The 13,366-nt window shown below is 37.6% G+C and overlaps 1 protein-coding gene across 1 annotated transcript in view; it reads left to right on the top strand.

Moving 5' to 3' along the window:
• The window catches only part of LOC139732500 (methionine synthase-like), a 201,894-nt gene that overhangs the window by 104,862 nt on the left and 83,666 nt on the right, over positions 1–13,366 (top strand). Inside the window, exons 11-12 of the mRNA XM_071643361.1 lie at positions 5,150–5,290; positions 8,821–8,910. Of these exons, the coding sequence (XP_071499462.1) occupies positions 5,150–5,290; positions 8,821–8,910 (231 nt within the window). The remainder of the gene's footprint in view (positions 1–5,149; positions 5,291–8,820; positions 8,911–13,366) is intronic.

Raw genomic sequence — 13,366 nt, 5'->3', positions numbered from 1 at the left:
ATTATACTCAGTTTACGTCACGGACGTGCTTCCGCTATTTACTAATAAAGATCGTAGCCCATTAAACGGTTATTGGCGATATTGTTCTGAGTCCAAATCAACTAAGATCTAGCCACACGATAATATGTTTGTTTTGAGTTTCTGTCCATCCCTTGTAAAATGGGAACCGAAATTACATTTTTAGACGAACCTCCGAGAAAAAAAGAACATCCGTTATCAAGTGGGACACCATCTTGCTTTGACGGCAAAGGTACATTTTACCTTTGGCTCTTTAGCCAAGGAGCTGCATGTCATGTTCGGAGCGGACTGAGGCTCATCCGCAGTTTTTGGACCATGCAATTCACCGAAAACCAAGCAAATAATTAATGTTTTCTCTGAAAATTCACCTCCTTATCCCCCTCTGAGCAATATATATGTTGTATGGATGTCTAATTTCTTATTATTTGCATTGACAATACCTTTTCAAATTTTTGAAAGAGTTAGGAAGGCTAGGTACTCTCTGCCGATTAGTTACCCGTCCTGGAACATGACCCTAGTAGTAGAACGAACGTCTGTGACAATTCCAGCGAACGTCCATGACATATGCAATCCGACCGATAGGGATAACTTGTCCCGAAAGTGTCCTGTATTCTTTAAAAATTTTGGCTCCAATAGCGACAAACAAAGTTTTACAAAGTAAACGATGAGTTTAGAGCAGTAGTTTCAGAATTTTTAAGGCGGTATGTGATCACGATGAACGAACAGTTGAAAATTTAGTCACAATTTTACCCTTGTTTTCCCTCTAATTAAACAAAAACAGCTTAACACTGAAAACCAAGTTATAGGAAAATGGAATTTTGCATAATCTGTAATTTCTGTGCATTTAAATTTCTTTCTAATGAGGTTTTGGAGACAATTTGCATTGTTGCAGGTTCTCAAAGTTTTGCTCACGGACGTTCGGTCCGAGAAAGGAAATTTCTGATAATTACAAATATATTACTCTACATTAAGTTAATGTTACTTGAAAATATTACCAAATCACTGAGTCGCTAATACCCAAAAGTGAATAACATTCAGCACTCAATTTACCTGTAATAACAAAAGGAAAACGTTTTGGTCACGGATGTTCGTTGGTAGAATAAGTCCATGGATTACATAGTAGGAGAAAGAGGAACAGTGCCACTTTTTAGTGACAGATGCTCCAAGTGTTTATCTTTTGAGTATGGTAGCTGCCATCTCAAACAGACAACATTCAGTTTTGATCTCCATCACGGACGTTCGCTGTAATTGTCATGATATTTAATGCCTTAATACATTCTTATTTTTCTCTTCACGACGATTTTTCTCTCATTCCCTAAGTAGCCTGAACATGCTGCGACCAAACAGAAAAAAAAAACTAAAACAAAACAAATCCGAAAAAGTGCTACACAGTCACATTCAGGATGTATTGAAACAAAAAGGATGAAATGACGGAAGAAGTCTGTAATGGGAATGTGTTGAAGAAGAAACGGAAAAGTTTCAAAAGGTCGTGGAAGCAGTTGAATGAAAATGAAAAGAAAGAGAGAAGGGATCGAGCTCCAACACACAGAGAAAAGAATTGCCAGTGCACTCCCGTTATACAATATTCCTGTGGAGAAGGTTTTTTTTTTTAATTTCTTTATTTTTTTATTCATCGAAATGTCGTCACAAGCGAACAAAAGTAATGCAGTATACAATCATTGTCTGATGAAAACGCGCAAATTTTCTGCTTATCATGACACGGTGTTTTTTTATACTCATCAATGAGAAGCAATGTTAATTTGTAATTCTGTCCCAGATGTTTTTTTTTTTCATTTTACATTTAAGAGATAGAGAGATCGTCAAGTTGTTTGTGCTTTTGTGCTTACTTTGAAAACACATGTTAAAAAAAAAGTAATGATTTAGAATAGGTTTAACGTTGCACTTTGATACGTTCGCTCTTCCAAAGATTCGTTACTCCGAATGTCCAAAGGTTTGTTATTCCGAAAATGAAAAAAAAAATTGTTCGTAGTTAATTCAGGAGGTTTCTAATCAAAAATATTATTATCTTATTCTGAAAGTTCGTTAATCCGAAAATTAATAAGGTACATTATTTTTAGGTCCATTCTTCTAAAAGTGGAATGGGCTTGATATTCATTTAGGTGAAAACGATTATCATGAGGTTTTGAAATATGGAGGATTTGGTTGTTAATTTGTTTCTCCACATTTGGATAAACGAACCTGATTTTTCAGTATGGGATAGTGAAATAAGAGGTCAAAATATTGAGTTTCTGTAAAATGGGCGTAAAGTGGAGAAAGTGTTTAGCGGAAGAGCAATATTTCAACAGAAATGACGAATTTGGTTAAATCATCAGTTGTCTACAATTACATACAGGTTAAGAGTATACAAGCTTAATATTCTGCCAACACATACACATGTCCCTTAAGATATTTCGTTACGATTTTGAACTGAATCAGATCGTTGCAAACTATGTTAAATGGTATTCAAATGTATGTGCAGTACTATTCCTCACGGACGTTCGCTGCTCTGGACATGGTAAACTTCCGCGATGAATAAAAACTTGTTCCTCTGGGAAAATTCTGGTATAATTGGGTTCATATTTAAGTTTGAGATATACTCTTTCAGGTAAGATAAATGATTTGGAGAATTTCCTACTTTTTAAATTTTACGTTGTTTTGGCTCAATTGTACATCATTCAAAATTCTGACCCATATACATGTATTACCCAATAGATATTCTGTGGGAAGTTTTTTGCCAAAAGGTCAAAGGTCAAGTGAAAGTGCTAAATTTCCCTTCTTCCTCCATATCTTGAAAATAACTCAAGGTAACATCATGAAACCCATTACATATTTACACATGTATAAATGTTCTACCTAACAGTATTCTCCTTGGAACTTTGAGGTCATGGGTCAAAGGTCAGGTTTAAATGCAAATATTTTACCATACTGAAATTACACTTTTTCTCCATACCTTGTAGATTACTCATAGATCAGTGCATAGACTTATAAAAGGGTCAGAAGTCAAGTAAAAATCCTCAAATCCCCAAATACCTGCACTCTGACAATTTAGTAATTCGTAAGTTCAAGGAAAGTGAACATTCAGCACACTTGTGACAAGCCTGTCATTTTAATATTTTGCCAAATATGTGAAACTGTCATCACACATTGTCAAGATATTGTGCTATAGACTTTTAGGAGAACCATGCATTCTGGCGGAGGCATACCAGTTGCCGTAGCAACATTTCTAGTTTGATATAGACCCTTTCAATGTATTGCAAGCAAATTCAAAATAGTGGAAGATGAATTCTTGGCCCTTTTGAGAACTATATGTTTTGGCATAAATTTATACTATAGAGTGCTCTAAACTAACTGTTCATTTGGAATGTTGATGAACGATAGCCAGCTGACAATAAGGCAGTCCAAAACGTGCATATTGTTTATGCCTCCACCACAAAGTGTCACCTGAGGCATTATGCTTTCAGGTTGTCCGTCCTTTCATCCATCCTTTTGTCTGTTTGCAATCAATTTCGTGGACAGTGGACTTAAAAACTGTTCGAGGTATCCTAATGAAATTTAGCCTATGTGTGTGTGTAGGAGTGGACATAGTATAGAAGGCCTGAGAGGTTCTGGTTGAAGCTATGTGCATGAGGTGACTTCAATAGTGCTATTGAAGTCACCAAAGGCACATACTGTATACGCCGAATATTTCGCGAGGTTTTTATTTTCGCGAATTTCGCGAGTGAGGTGCTATTCGCGAAATGAAAGACACGCGAAAATATTGACTCTGATCCCGATTTGAATGTGACGTACCAGAGTACACTTCTCCGTTCAGTACAGGACTCCATGATCGCGAATTTAACCACTCGCGAAATCGTCCAGAATTCCTGATTCGTGAAAATTTAGACTCGCGAAATATATGGCGTACTGTATACAGTAGTTTAACCAGAACCTCTAGCAATGGCCCTGGTATATTTTTTGTTTTTTATCCCTCCCAATGAATTTTAAGAGTAACAGCAAAGTAGAGTGGGTGGTTGGACGATCTAAAGTTATTTCTTTTTCCACGCACAAAATTACGTGTAAAAGAGTATCCATTGACTGTGCAAAACCTTCTCATGAGCGTAGACAGCATGTATTTGATGGAAAACTGTGCAATGACATGTCTCATGCATGAAAATATGCGCTTGTGACAAAGAGTGGTGCGCATGCGCTAAGCAAATATTGGCATGGCAGTATGATATAATTTTTTTACAGTCTCCCTAGGGAAAAAGTTGAACTAGGATTTTCCTGGTTGAATTTTTTTTTTGTCACTTTCAATGCCCTTGACCAATCAGAGGGCAAGAAATAATTTGGATGGATATTATTGTGTGAAATGTCACTATTTCCCCCATATCTTTGCAATACTCATGCGAAGATATTTTCTTGAAACTTAGTGTATACATGTATTACCAAATAAAGATTCCTCAGGGAAATTTTTGGGCCAAGGGGTCAAAGGTTTAATGAAAATGCTAAAATGTCACTTTTTTTTCCCTCCATATCTTGGAAATGGCTCAAGGAAGCTTCATGAAACTTAGTATACATATAAGCATGTTCTGCCTGTCAATGTTTACTCAATGCATAAACGTAATAAAACTAAGTCTGTGATGATTTCATAGGGACAGATTTTGACCATGGGGTCAAAGGTCAAGGGAAAATTTTCAAATGTCAGAATTTTTCCCGTATTTTGATTTAGCTCAAAGTATTGCCATGAATATGGATGTTAACCAGTTAGTGATCATTTGAAGAGTTGTGGACCATGGGGTCAGTGGGCGATTTCAAAGGTGAAGTGAAAATGTTCAAATCCCCGAATGCCTGCTCTCCTAGTTTAGCCATCCATCCAAATGAAATCTAGTTCAAGGAAGTAAACACTCAACACATTTTTGACAAACATGTCATATAAACCTTTGCCTATTACATGTATGTGAAACTGTCATCCCACATTGTCAAGTCATACACTAAACCTATTGGGAGAACCATTCATAATGCCATAGGCATACCAGTCACTATCATTTCTAGTTCTTTTGCGTGTAAATATGAACGTGTGTATTTGCAATTATGTACCTGTGTCTTCAGTTATTTCATAATGTACTGATGCATTTTCCACATCAATCATCAGGCTGGAATGGACATGGGAATAGTCAATGCTGGCAACCTCCCCCTCTATATCGACATTGAGCCCAGACTCCTGCATCTCTGTGAAGACCTCCTGTGGGACAAGGATCCGGCAGCTACAGAAAAACTGCTAGAGTATGCAGAGGTGAGCGTATTTGATAATTCTGGCACAAAGAATTTGGATGAAATGAGAAGTTTCGTACACAAAAGCTGGTCAAATTGAGAAAAGTTTTACGCCAAGGTGATGTGAACCTGACAATATTTGAGGGCCTTTTTAAGGCTGGTTTGTATCTAGCTTGATGACTGTCAAGAGACCAGCTTGGGGCCTCATATTTCATGCACATGGTATACATATAAATGCAGAGCAACTAAAAGGCCATTTTGATATTATAGCATGTAACACTTACATGCAGCACAGTCTGCATATCTTTAACAAACACTTTTTGCTATTCACGGTAGACCTTCAAAGACACAAGAAATTGGAAGCGATATTCTGACTTGATTTCAATGCTGTTATTCCTTGTTATGCTAAGTTAAGGGTGCTAGAGGCATTGTTATTTTGGGATATCTGTCCATCCTTCATCATCATGATTAGGAAAATCTGCTTGATAGATTTTCTTGATACTTGGTGAAGGTATGCAACATGAGATGTAAGTTTGCTGATTAGACTCTGTGGGAAATAGTATCCCTCAAGGTTAAAATCATTGACCGTTGGCTAAAATACCATTTTAAGCTTTAACTTCATCTAGTAATTTCAAATGATTTGTTAGGAGGGGCAGGTAATAAACGGGCAATGGCTTTTGTGAATGATAGTGATGTAAGGTCAAATTTTTAGACCAAATTTAAGTGCACTTTTGCAGAGGAAAAAAAGAACAATCATACATTTGGCTAGTTGATGGATAGGTGAAAAATAGTTGACAATTATTGGAATGAATATGCCAGAGTAAAGGTCACTGTACTGTGGCTTAAAATGTCATTTTTATGCCTCCGCCACGAAGTGGTGCCGGAGGTATTATGTTTTCGGGGTGTCCGTCCGTCCCTCCGTCCCTCCGTCCGTCCTTCCGTCCATCCGTCCTTCCGTAATGAATTTTGTGGACAGCGTAACTAAAAAACCTTTTGAGGTATCCTAATGAAACTTGGCATGTATGTGTATTAGGGGGTGAAGTTGTGCCTATCAACTTTTGGGTGCACATGCTCAAGGTCAAAGGTCAAAAACATAAAATTTCACTATTTCCACCATATCTATGCAATGCCTGAAGATATTTTCTTGAAACTTTGTGTATACATGTATTACTCAATTAATATTCTCTGGTGAAAGTTTGGGGTCATGAGGTCAAAGGTCAGAGGTCAAAAGGTCAAGTAAAAATATCGAAACTTCACTTTTTTCTCCGTATCTTGGAAATTGTTCAAGGTATCTTCATGGAAGATAGTATATATACATGTACTGACTGGCAGTGATTATCTAGAGAATATAGGGTTCATGGGTCAAAGTTCAGGGGTCAAAGGTCAAGGGCAACATTTCAAAATTTTACTGTTTTACTTATTTATGCAATGCCAGCAGGATTATTATTATTATTTTTTTTTTTTGCACTTGGTGTATGCATGTATAACCTAATAGAGATTCTCTGGAAGCTTTCTTTATTCTTCTTGTTTTTTGTTTGCCTTATAGGTCAAAAGGTCAAAGCTCAAGGGAAAGTGCTGAACTAATTTTTCCTCCATATCTCAGAAGTGGCTCAAGTTATCTTGAAACTTACTACATATTTATGCATGTTGTGCCTGACAGTGATTATCCCATGAATTTTAGGGTCAAAGGCTAGATGAAAATGGTAACAATGAACTTTTCAATACAGAAATTGCACTTTTTCTCCATACCTTGGAAATTACTCAATGCATAAACATATGAATGGGTTGAAGTCAAGTTAAAGTCTTTAAATCCCCAAATACATGCTCTCCTATTCATCCAATTAAACCTAGGTCAAGGAAGATGAACATTCAACACATTTGTGACAAACTTGTCATTTTAATATTTTGCCAATTTTTGTGAAAATGTAATCACACATTGTCCACATGTACTATCTATAGACCTATTAGGAGAAACATGCATTATGGCGGAGGCATACCAGTCGCCATAGCGACATTTCTAGTTCAATTATGACATCAGCAGGGAGTATACAAAACATGTACATTTATAATATCATTTGGTAAGAAAGATAAAGATAAATAACAATTAATTGCCCGAAATTACAAGTGAAAGGTCAGATGTCAAAGTGGGAGGTCACCAAGATTTAGCTAATATATTTTCTGGCAATGAATTCTACTAGTTAGAGGCCCTAGTGTGTGATGGATAGAAAGGGATTTAGAAATGTTTCCCTTGTGTGAAGAGGTGAAAGGTCAATCCCCTGCCAATGGTCAAAGATTAATGAGCTGTGTCAAATATCTGATATAGCAGATGTAGTGATTGAGTATGAAACAGGCGAATCCCAGTAGACTGTACTCCATAGTCAAATTGTTGTATTTCATTTGTGTGTGTGTGTGTGTGTGTGTGTGTGTGTGTTTTAGGGGACCAGTACACAATTGTGGATAGGTGGCTTGATGCAGGCCCCATAGTATGTTTTTTGTTTTGTACGTGTGCTATATTAGCTTTCCATGGATAATGGCAGTGTTTTTTTAGCTACAATCTCAGAGCTGTATGTACAATGTATAATCAGAAAGAACTCATTTCCTATGAACGTTTGTGTGATATATGTCTAGAAATTAGTAGTTTTGTTAGCTTACATCAACATAATCTTTTCCTGTTTTCATCACATTCTCTTTTCCTACAGCTCACTCCCATATTTTTTCACTACTTTAATGCTATACCTTGCTTCCAAATCCTCTTAAATTCAGAATAGATTTATTAGCTCACCTGAGCTATTGTGATTGCTCTTTGTCCATCGTTCATCATGCGTAATCTGTTTACATTTTCATCTTCTTCTTGAAAACCCCATGACAGACTTTCACCAAACTTGGCAGGTAGCATTCCTCGGGGGATAGGATCTCGATATGTACAAATGGGCACCATGCCCACCTGGGGGGCCCTAAGGGGACCCAAACTCCCAAAATTAAAGAATAGAGCTAAGTTAATGCCATGAGTTAGTGTATTGATGACTGTAGTTTCAAGTTTGTTCATGGCAGAGCCAGGGGTACCCCCTCGGAGTCCCTCCCCCCTCCCCTCCAAATTGGCCTTAACTGTGCATCTTATCTTCTTCTTGAGAATGCATAGTCAATGTTTTATCAAAACTTTTCAGGTATTATCGCTTGGGTGATGTATGAATGGGCATGATTCCTCACCTGGGGGGGGGGGGGGGGGGGGGGACATAAGCACAATGCCTGAAGTGGGGGGAAACAGGCAAAACCCCCAAATTAAGGAATCTTTTCAAATCTTTTTTCAAATTGTAAGCGATATGCTATGGTAGTTATGTAATTATGTAACTGCATGGCAGGTGAATTTGTGATACTCAGGTGAGCGTGAGGCCCGCGGGTCTCTTGTATTTTCTTTGCGTCTTGTCCTAAATCATTTTGAATTTCTCTTGTTCAACCTTCCTTCTTGCCTAACTTTGCTCTTCCATCTGTAGATTTACATTTCATCTGTGGTTCCCCTCTCTAATTCTTGCATTTGTCTTCTTTATGTGATAGGGTCTTGGTAAGGGAGCCAAGAAAGCTGCAGAGGATGAGACATGGAGAAGTCTGAGTGTTGAAGGAAGGATTGAACACTCCCTAGTCAAGGTAAGCATCAGAAAAAAAAATTGAAATACACAACTAGTACTTGTCAGCCCAGATAATGTCAGGTTAGGAAAAATCTATTAGGGACTTAATTATGTCCTCTGCTAGGATGTAAAATGGCAAATTAATGAAGCATTGCCTTACAGTTGTGCTGTGAACTCCAAACAGTCTAATACTTTAAGGGTACCACCGAACAAAGACTTTGTTTTGCTATATGCCAGATACACCATCTTTAAAGGTTTCCATGGATTTAGAATGCTTAGGAGTACCAGGCTTGACAGTACACCACATATTCTTTCTTGGGTATGTGTGTGGCCCTAAAAAGGCCTACCCACTTTGACGTTGTGGTATTAAAGCATGTTCTTAACATTTTCAAGAGAATGAGTAAAATCTGGTTTACACACATATACACATACCCAAGGAAGAATGCATTGTGTACCTTTAAGTCTTCCACTACTAAACTTTCTACCACCATTGAAACCTTCAAAGAATTTATCACCTGACTCTACAGGGAGCAAATGTTCCAGGATACAAGAAGACTACAGTGAGCCAAGATGAAGGCCAGACTTGTCAATAATCTCACCTTTCTCAAAAGGAGTAGAGAAGCATGGTTCATCCCTTGTGGACTTGAGCTTAATGCACCTGTCCATTCCAGACGGACAACAGCTGTACTGTTCAAAGGGTCAAGTAAAAATAGTAAAATTCACTTTTTTCTCCGTACCTTGGAAATTGTTGAAGGTATCTTCATGGAACATTGTATACACAGTGTATATACATGTACTGACTGGCAGTGATTATCTAGAGAATTTAGGGTTCATGGGGTCAAAGGTCAGGGGCAAAGGTCAAGGACAACACTTCAAAATTTTAGTATTTCCATCATATTTATGCAATGCCAGCAGGATTATTTTTTTTTACATTTGGTGTATGCATGTATAACCTAATAGAGATTCTCTGGAAACTTTCTTTTTTCTTCTTTTTTTTTGCCTCAAAGGTCAAAAGGTCAAAGATCAAGGGAAAGTGCTCAACTAACTTTTTCTTCCATATCTCGGAAGTGGCTCAAATTATCTTGAAACTTACTACATATTTATGCATGTTCTGCCTGACAGTGATTATCCTATGAATTTTAGGTTCAAAGGCCAGATGAAAATGGTAACAATGTACTTTTCAATACAGAAATTGCACTTTTTCTCCATACCTTGAAAATTACTCAATGCATAAAGTTATGAATGGGTCAAAGTCAAGTTAAAGTCTTTAAATCTCCTAATACATGCTTTCCTATTCATCCAATTAAACGTTGGTCAAGGAAGTAGAACATTCAACACATTTTTGACAAACTTGCAAGTTTAATAGTTTGCCAATTTTGTGAAAATGTAATCATACATTGTCCACACGTACTATAGACCTATTAGGAGAATCATGCATTATGGCGGAGGCATACCAGTCGCCTTAGCGACATTTCTAGTTTTTTTTTTTTACTCTGCTCCCTCAGATCAAGGAGGTTGAAGAGATGGAGTAACAACAGAGTTATTCCCTTTGATCTATGTTCGAAGCTGCCGCTCAAAAATATTTGAAGCATGTGCCAAACAGGATCTGCCGCGCCGATACGAACACAATTGACTCGTGTCTCATTGCATAGTCACCAGCCACTTTCAAAGGAAGATATGTCTTTGTGATGGTAATTACTTTTCGCTATCCCTTCTTATAAAAGGTAGGTGGTACAGACACGAGGATGCGCGAACAGAAATTGAGGAAAAAATGCTGAAATGAAGATGAAAATTACTTGACCGGGCATACCCGGGCACTAATCTGATATATCTATCAATAAAGAAATATACTTGAAGATTATTACATATTAGTTTCATTTGGGGAAATTAAGTGGAAAAGTGATAAAACCAGCTTTCCAGGATGGTACAGTTTTAATCATTTTCACATAATACAGCTCTGATTTACACTTTTGCGCAAATTTCTGAACGGAATGGACTTTTGTTTTACATGCTTTGTTATTAAGTGAAATTTCATTTCATTTAATAAATAAATAAGCAAAATATGGCCAACATTATGATAATGTTCAAAATGAATCTTCAGATTGCTCAGCAAGACGGCGTCTTGGAACATCGATCATCAAAGGCACAAGTGCACCTGTGGAATTCTTTTGTACATCAACAGAAATCTGACAGTCTGTTTGAATAATTGCAGCCAGTTGGAACTCCATGTATAAGGGTGGGATTTCACGGAGCACGCGAACGATTTGCGAAGGACGCGAATGGCAAAATCCATCATTCGTATTTTAGTCTGCAAAAGTTCGCAAAAGAACGCAAGGGTTCGGAAGCGTCATCAGTTGTTCACGAATGTCGTTTTTACTTCGGCGATAATTTCAAAAAAATTTGAAAATTTTTGCGAACCTTTTCCGCACACTTGGTCGTAATTTGCTCGTGAATTGTTCTCAAAAGTGTCTTTAAAGCCTCGTCATAGGCGCAAGACCTTCGCAAGACACGCGCGATATTAGCAAAATGTTCGTGAAACCCCAAACAGACTCTGAAACTTTGGAGAATGTCTCGCGTATGTTAGGCGAAATCTGCGAAGTTTTTCAGATCATTTTACGACGTAATCGCAAACTGTTCGCGTACCTTTTGAGACATTCTCGCGAACGTTTAGTGCACGTTTGGGGGATGTATGACTTATACGTTTTCTACAGATAAAAATCGTAGCATACATCTAAACATCAAAGAATTATTAACAACTATAGTAACAAAAGAAATTAAAGACTAGCAAAGAGAAAGAAATGTTTGATATGCAAAAAAAAAATTGAAGAATACACTTAAAATTAATCTTAAGTACGTAAAATTTCATTTGAACTATAGAGATTATGTGTTGGAGGAACTGAAAAAAAATCAAATGCTTTACTAGTGGAGATAGGTATTAGGAAAAAGAATGTAGGCAAGCACACGATAGAGAAATGAGAGAAAAGGAAAGGAGAAATAGAGGAATGAAAAAAAATTCAACTCAAGACAGCTTCCACCTCTCCTTGGGTACATTTTCTCCCATGATTATTGGAAATTTTACGTTGTTCGCATCTCTGTCGCGTGTTCTTCGTGTATGTAACATGCTGTACTTTACCAATGATACACATGACATTCGCACAAACGTCGTGGAAACTTCGCACAAATTGCGCAACAATAGTTTTCGGCTTCATTGTCGGAACACATACGGAGAAAAACTTTTCCGAATGTTGGATTTTGTCATTCGCGTCCTTCGCAAATCGTTCGCATGCTCCGTGAAATCCCACCCTAAACCTCCTTGCTCAGATACATCAGTGTTACTTCCATGGCATGAGCTACTGCGAGTGGGAACTCACTGCATTTTTTGTGGCATCAAACATCCACAAATAGCCACTGGCATTCAATGCATTGTGTAGAATTGAGCGCATTTTTGCAGAAGTTTTATGCACACGGAAATTTCTGAAAAATGAAATTCGGCATTTATATTATGAAAATTAAAGAAAGAAAGTGACCTCCTCATCGGCTTTTAATGTTGAATCACTGTTAGTATGTGTGCCAGTGAAGGATGTGTGCGCTACCTCCCGAAAGAGACTTGAATCTGACAAAACTCTATTTATTTATTTATTTATTTATTTGTTTATTTATTTATTCAAGATTTCATGCGTGTTCACAAAATAGGAGTGCATACAAAATGTATGCAAGTACATCTCATATAGCCAAGACAGAATACATACGATAAGTATACATTAATAAGAAGCAGTTACAGAAATAGTATACAACTCTAAGAGAGCTACATTATTCAAGGTAACGAACACGCAAAGGAATTGCAACATAAGCTTAAAGATTTAAAATCGTTGCAACCCCCGTGCACACGATCTATATGCTTGCAAATAGTTTAAATGATGAGTTGGGGAGGGGGGGTATTTACAAAGAGAGGAACATGAGGGGGGAAAGAAGAAATGCATGTGTGGTGCCTATTTGTCCTGTCGGACATTGACAAGAGAGAACAAAAAGAAAAGTTTAAAGTGTCAAATCATTATAAGCAAATCGGGCAGAACCAAGATGTCTCCATCAGAGATCCATGACTTGCTCGGGATGTGCCTCGATTCCACTGCTTTAGATGGAGAGACACTTTCTACCAGCAAATGGTAGGAGCCACAATGGAATCTCCGTTGTCCCCAATTATCACAAATTGTTCATGGAATCCTCTGAAGAGACAGCACTACAGATAGTCTCCCTCCAACCCAAGATGTGGCTAAAGCCCTGTGTTAACAGACCTTACCACAACAACGTTTGGAAAACAAAATTCTCCACCTCAGGCAATAAAACTGCAGTGAAGAACAAAGGTTACTATTTTAACAGACACACACCAAAACCCTATGAAGGGGGTGTCTCCACTCATGTGACTACCCCATCCACTGGCCAGAGTAGCCTTTTGTTCTAGGTTGTTAACATACAAA

The sequence above is a fragment of the Diadema antillarum genome, unplaced genomic scaffold (genome assembly GCF_040938485.1).
Source record: "Diadema antillarum isolate AM-2024a unplaced genomic scaffold, OU_Dant_1.0 seq00000428_RagTag, whole genome shotgun sequence".
Lineage (NCBI taxonomy): Eukaryota > Metazoa > Echinodermata > Echinoidea > Diadematoida > Diadematidae > Diadema > Diadema antillarum.
This window is presented reverse-complemented; position numbering and strand designations above follow the sequence as displayed.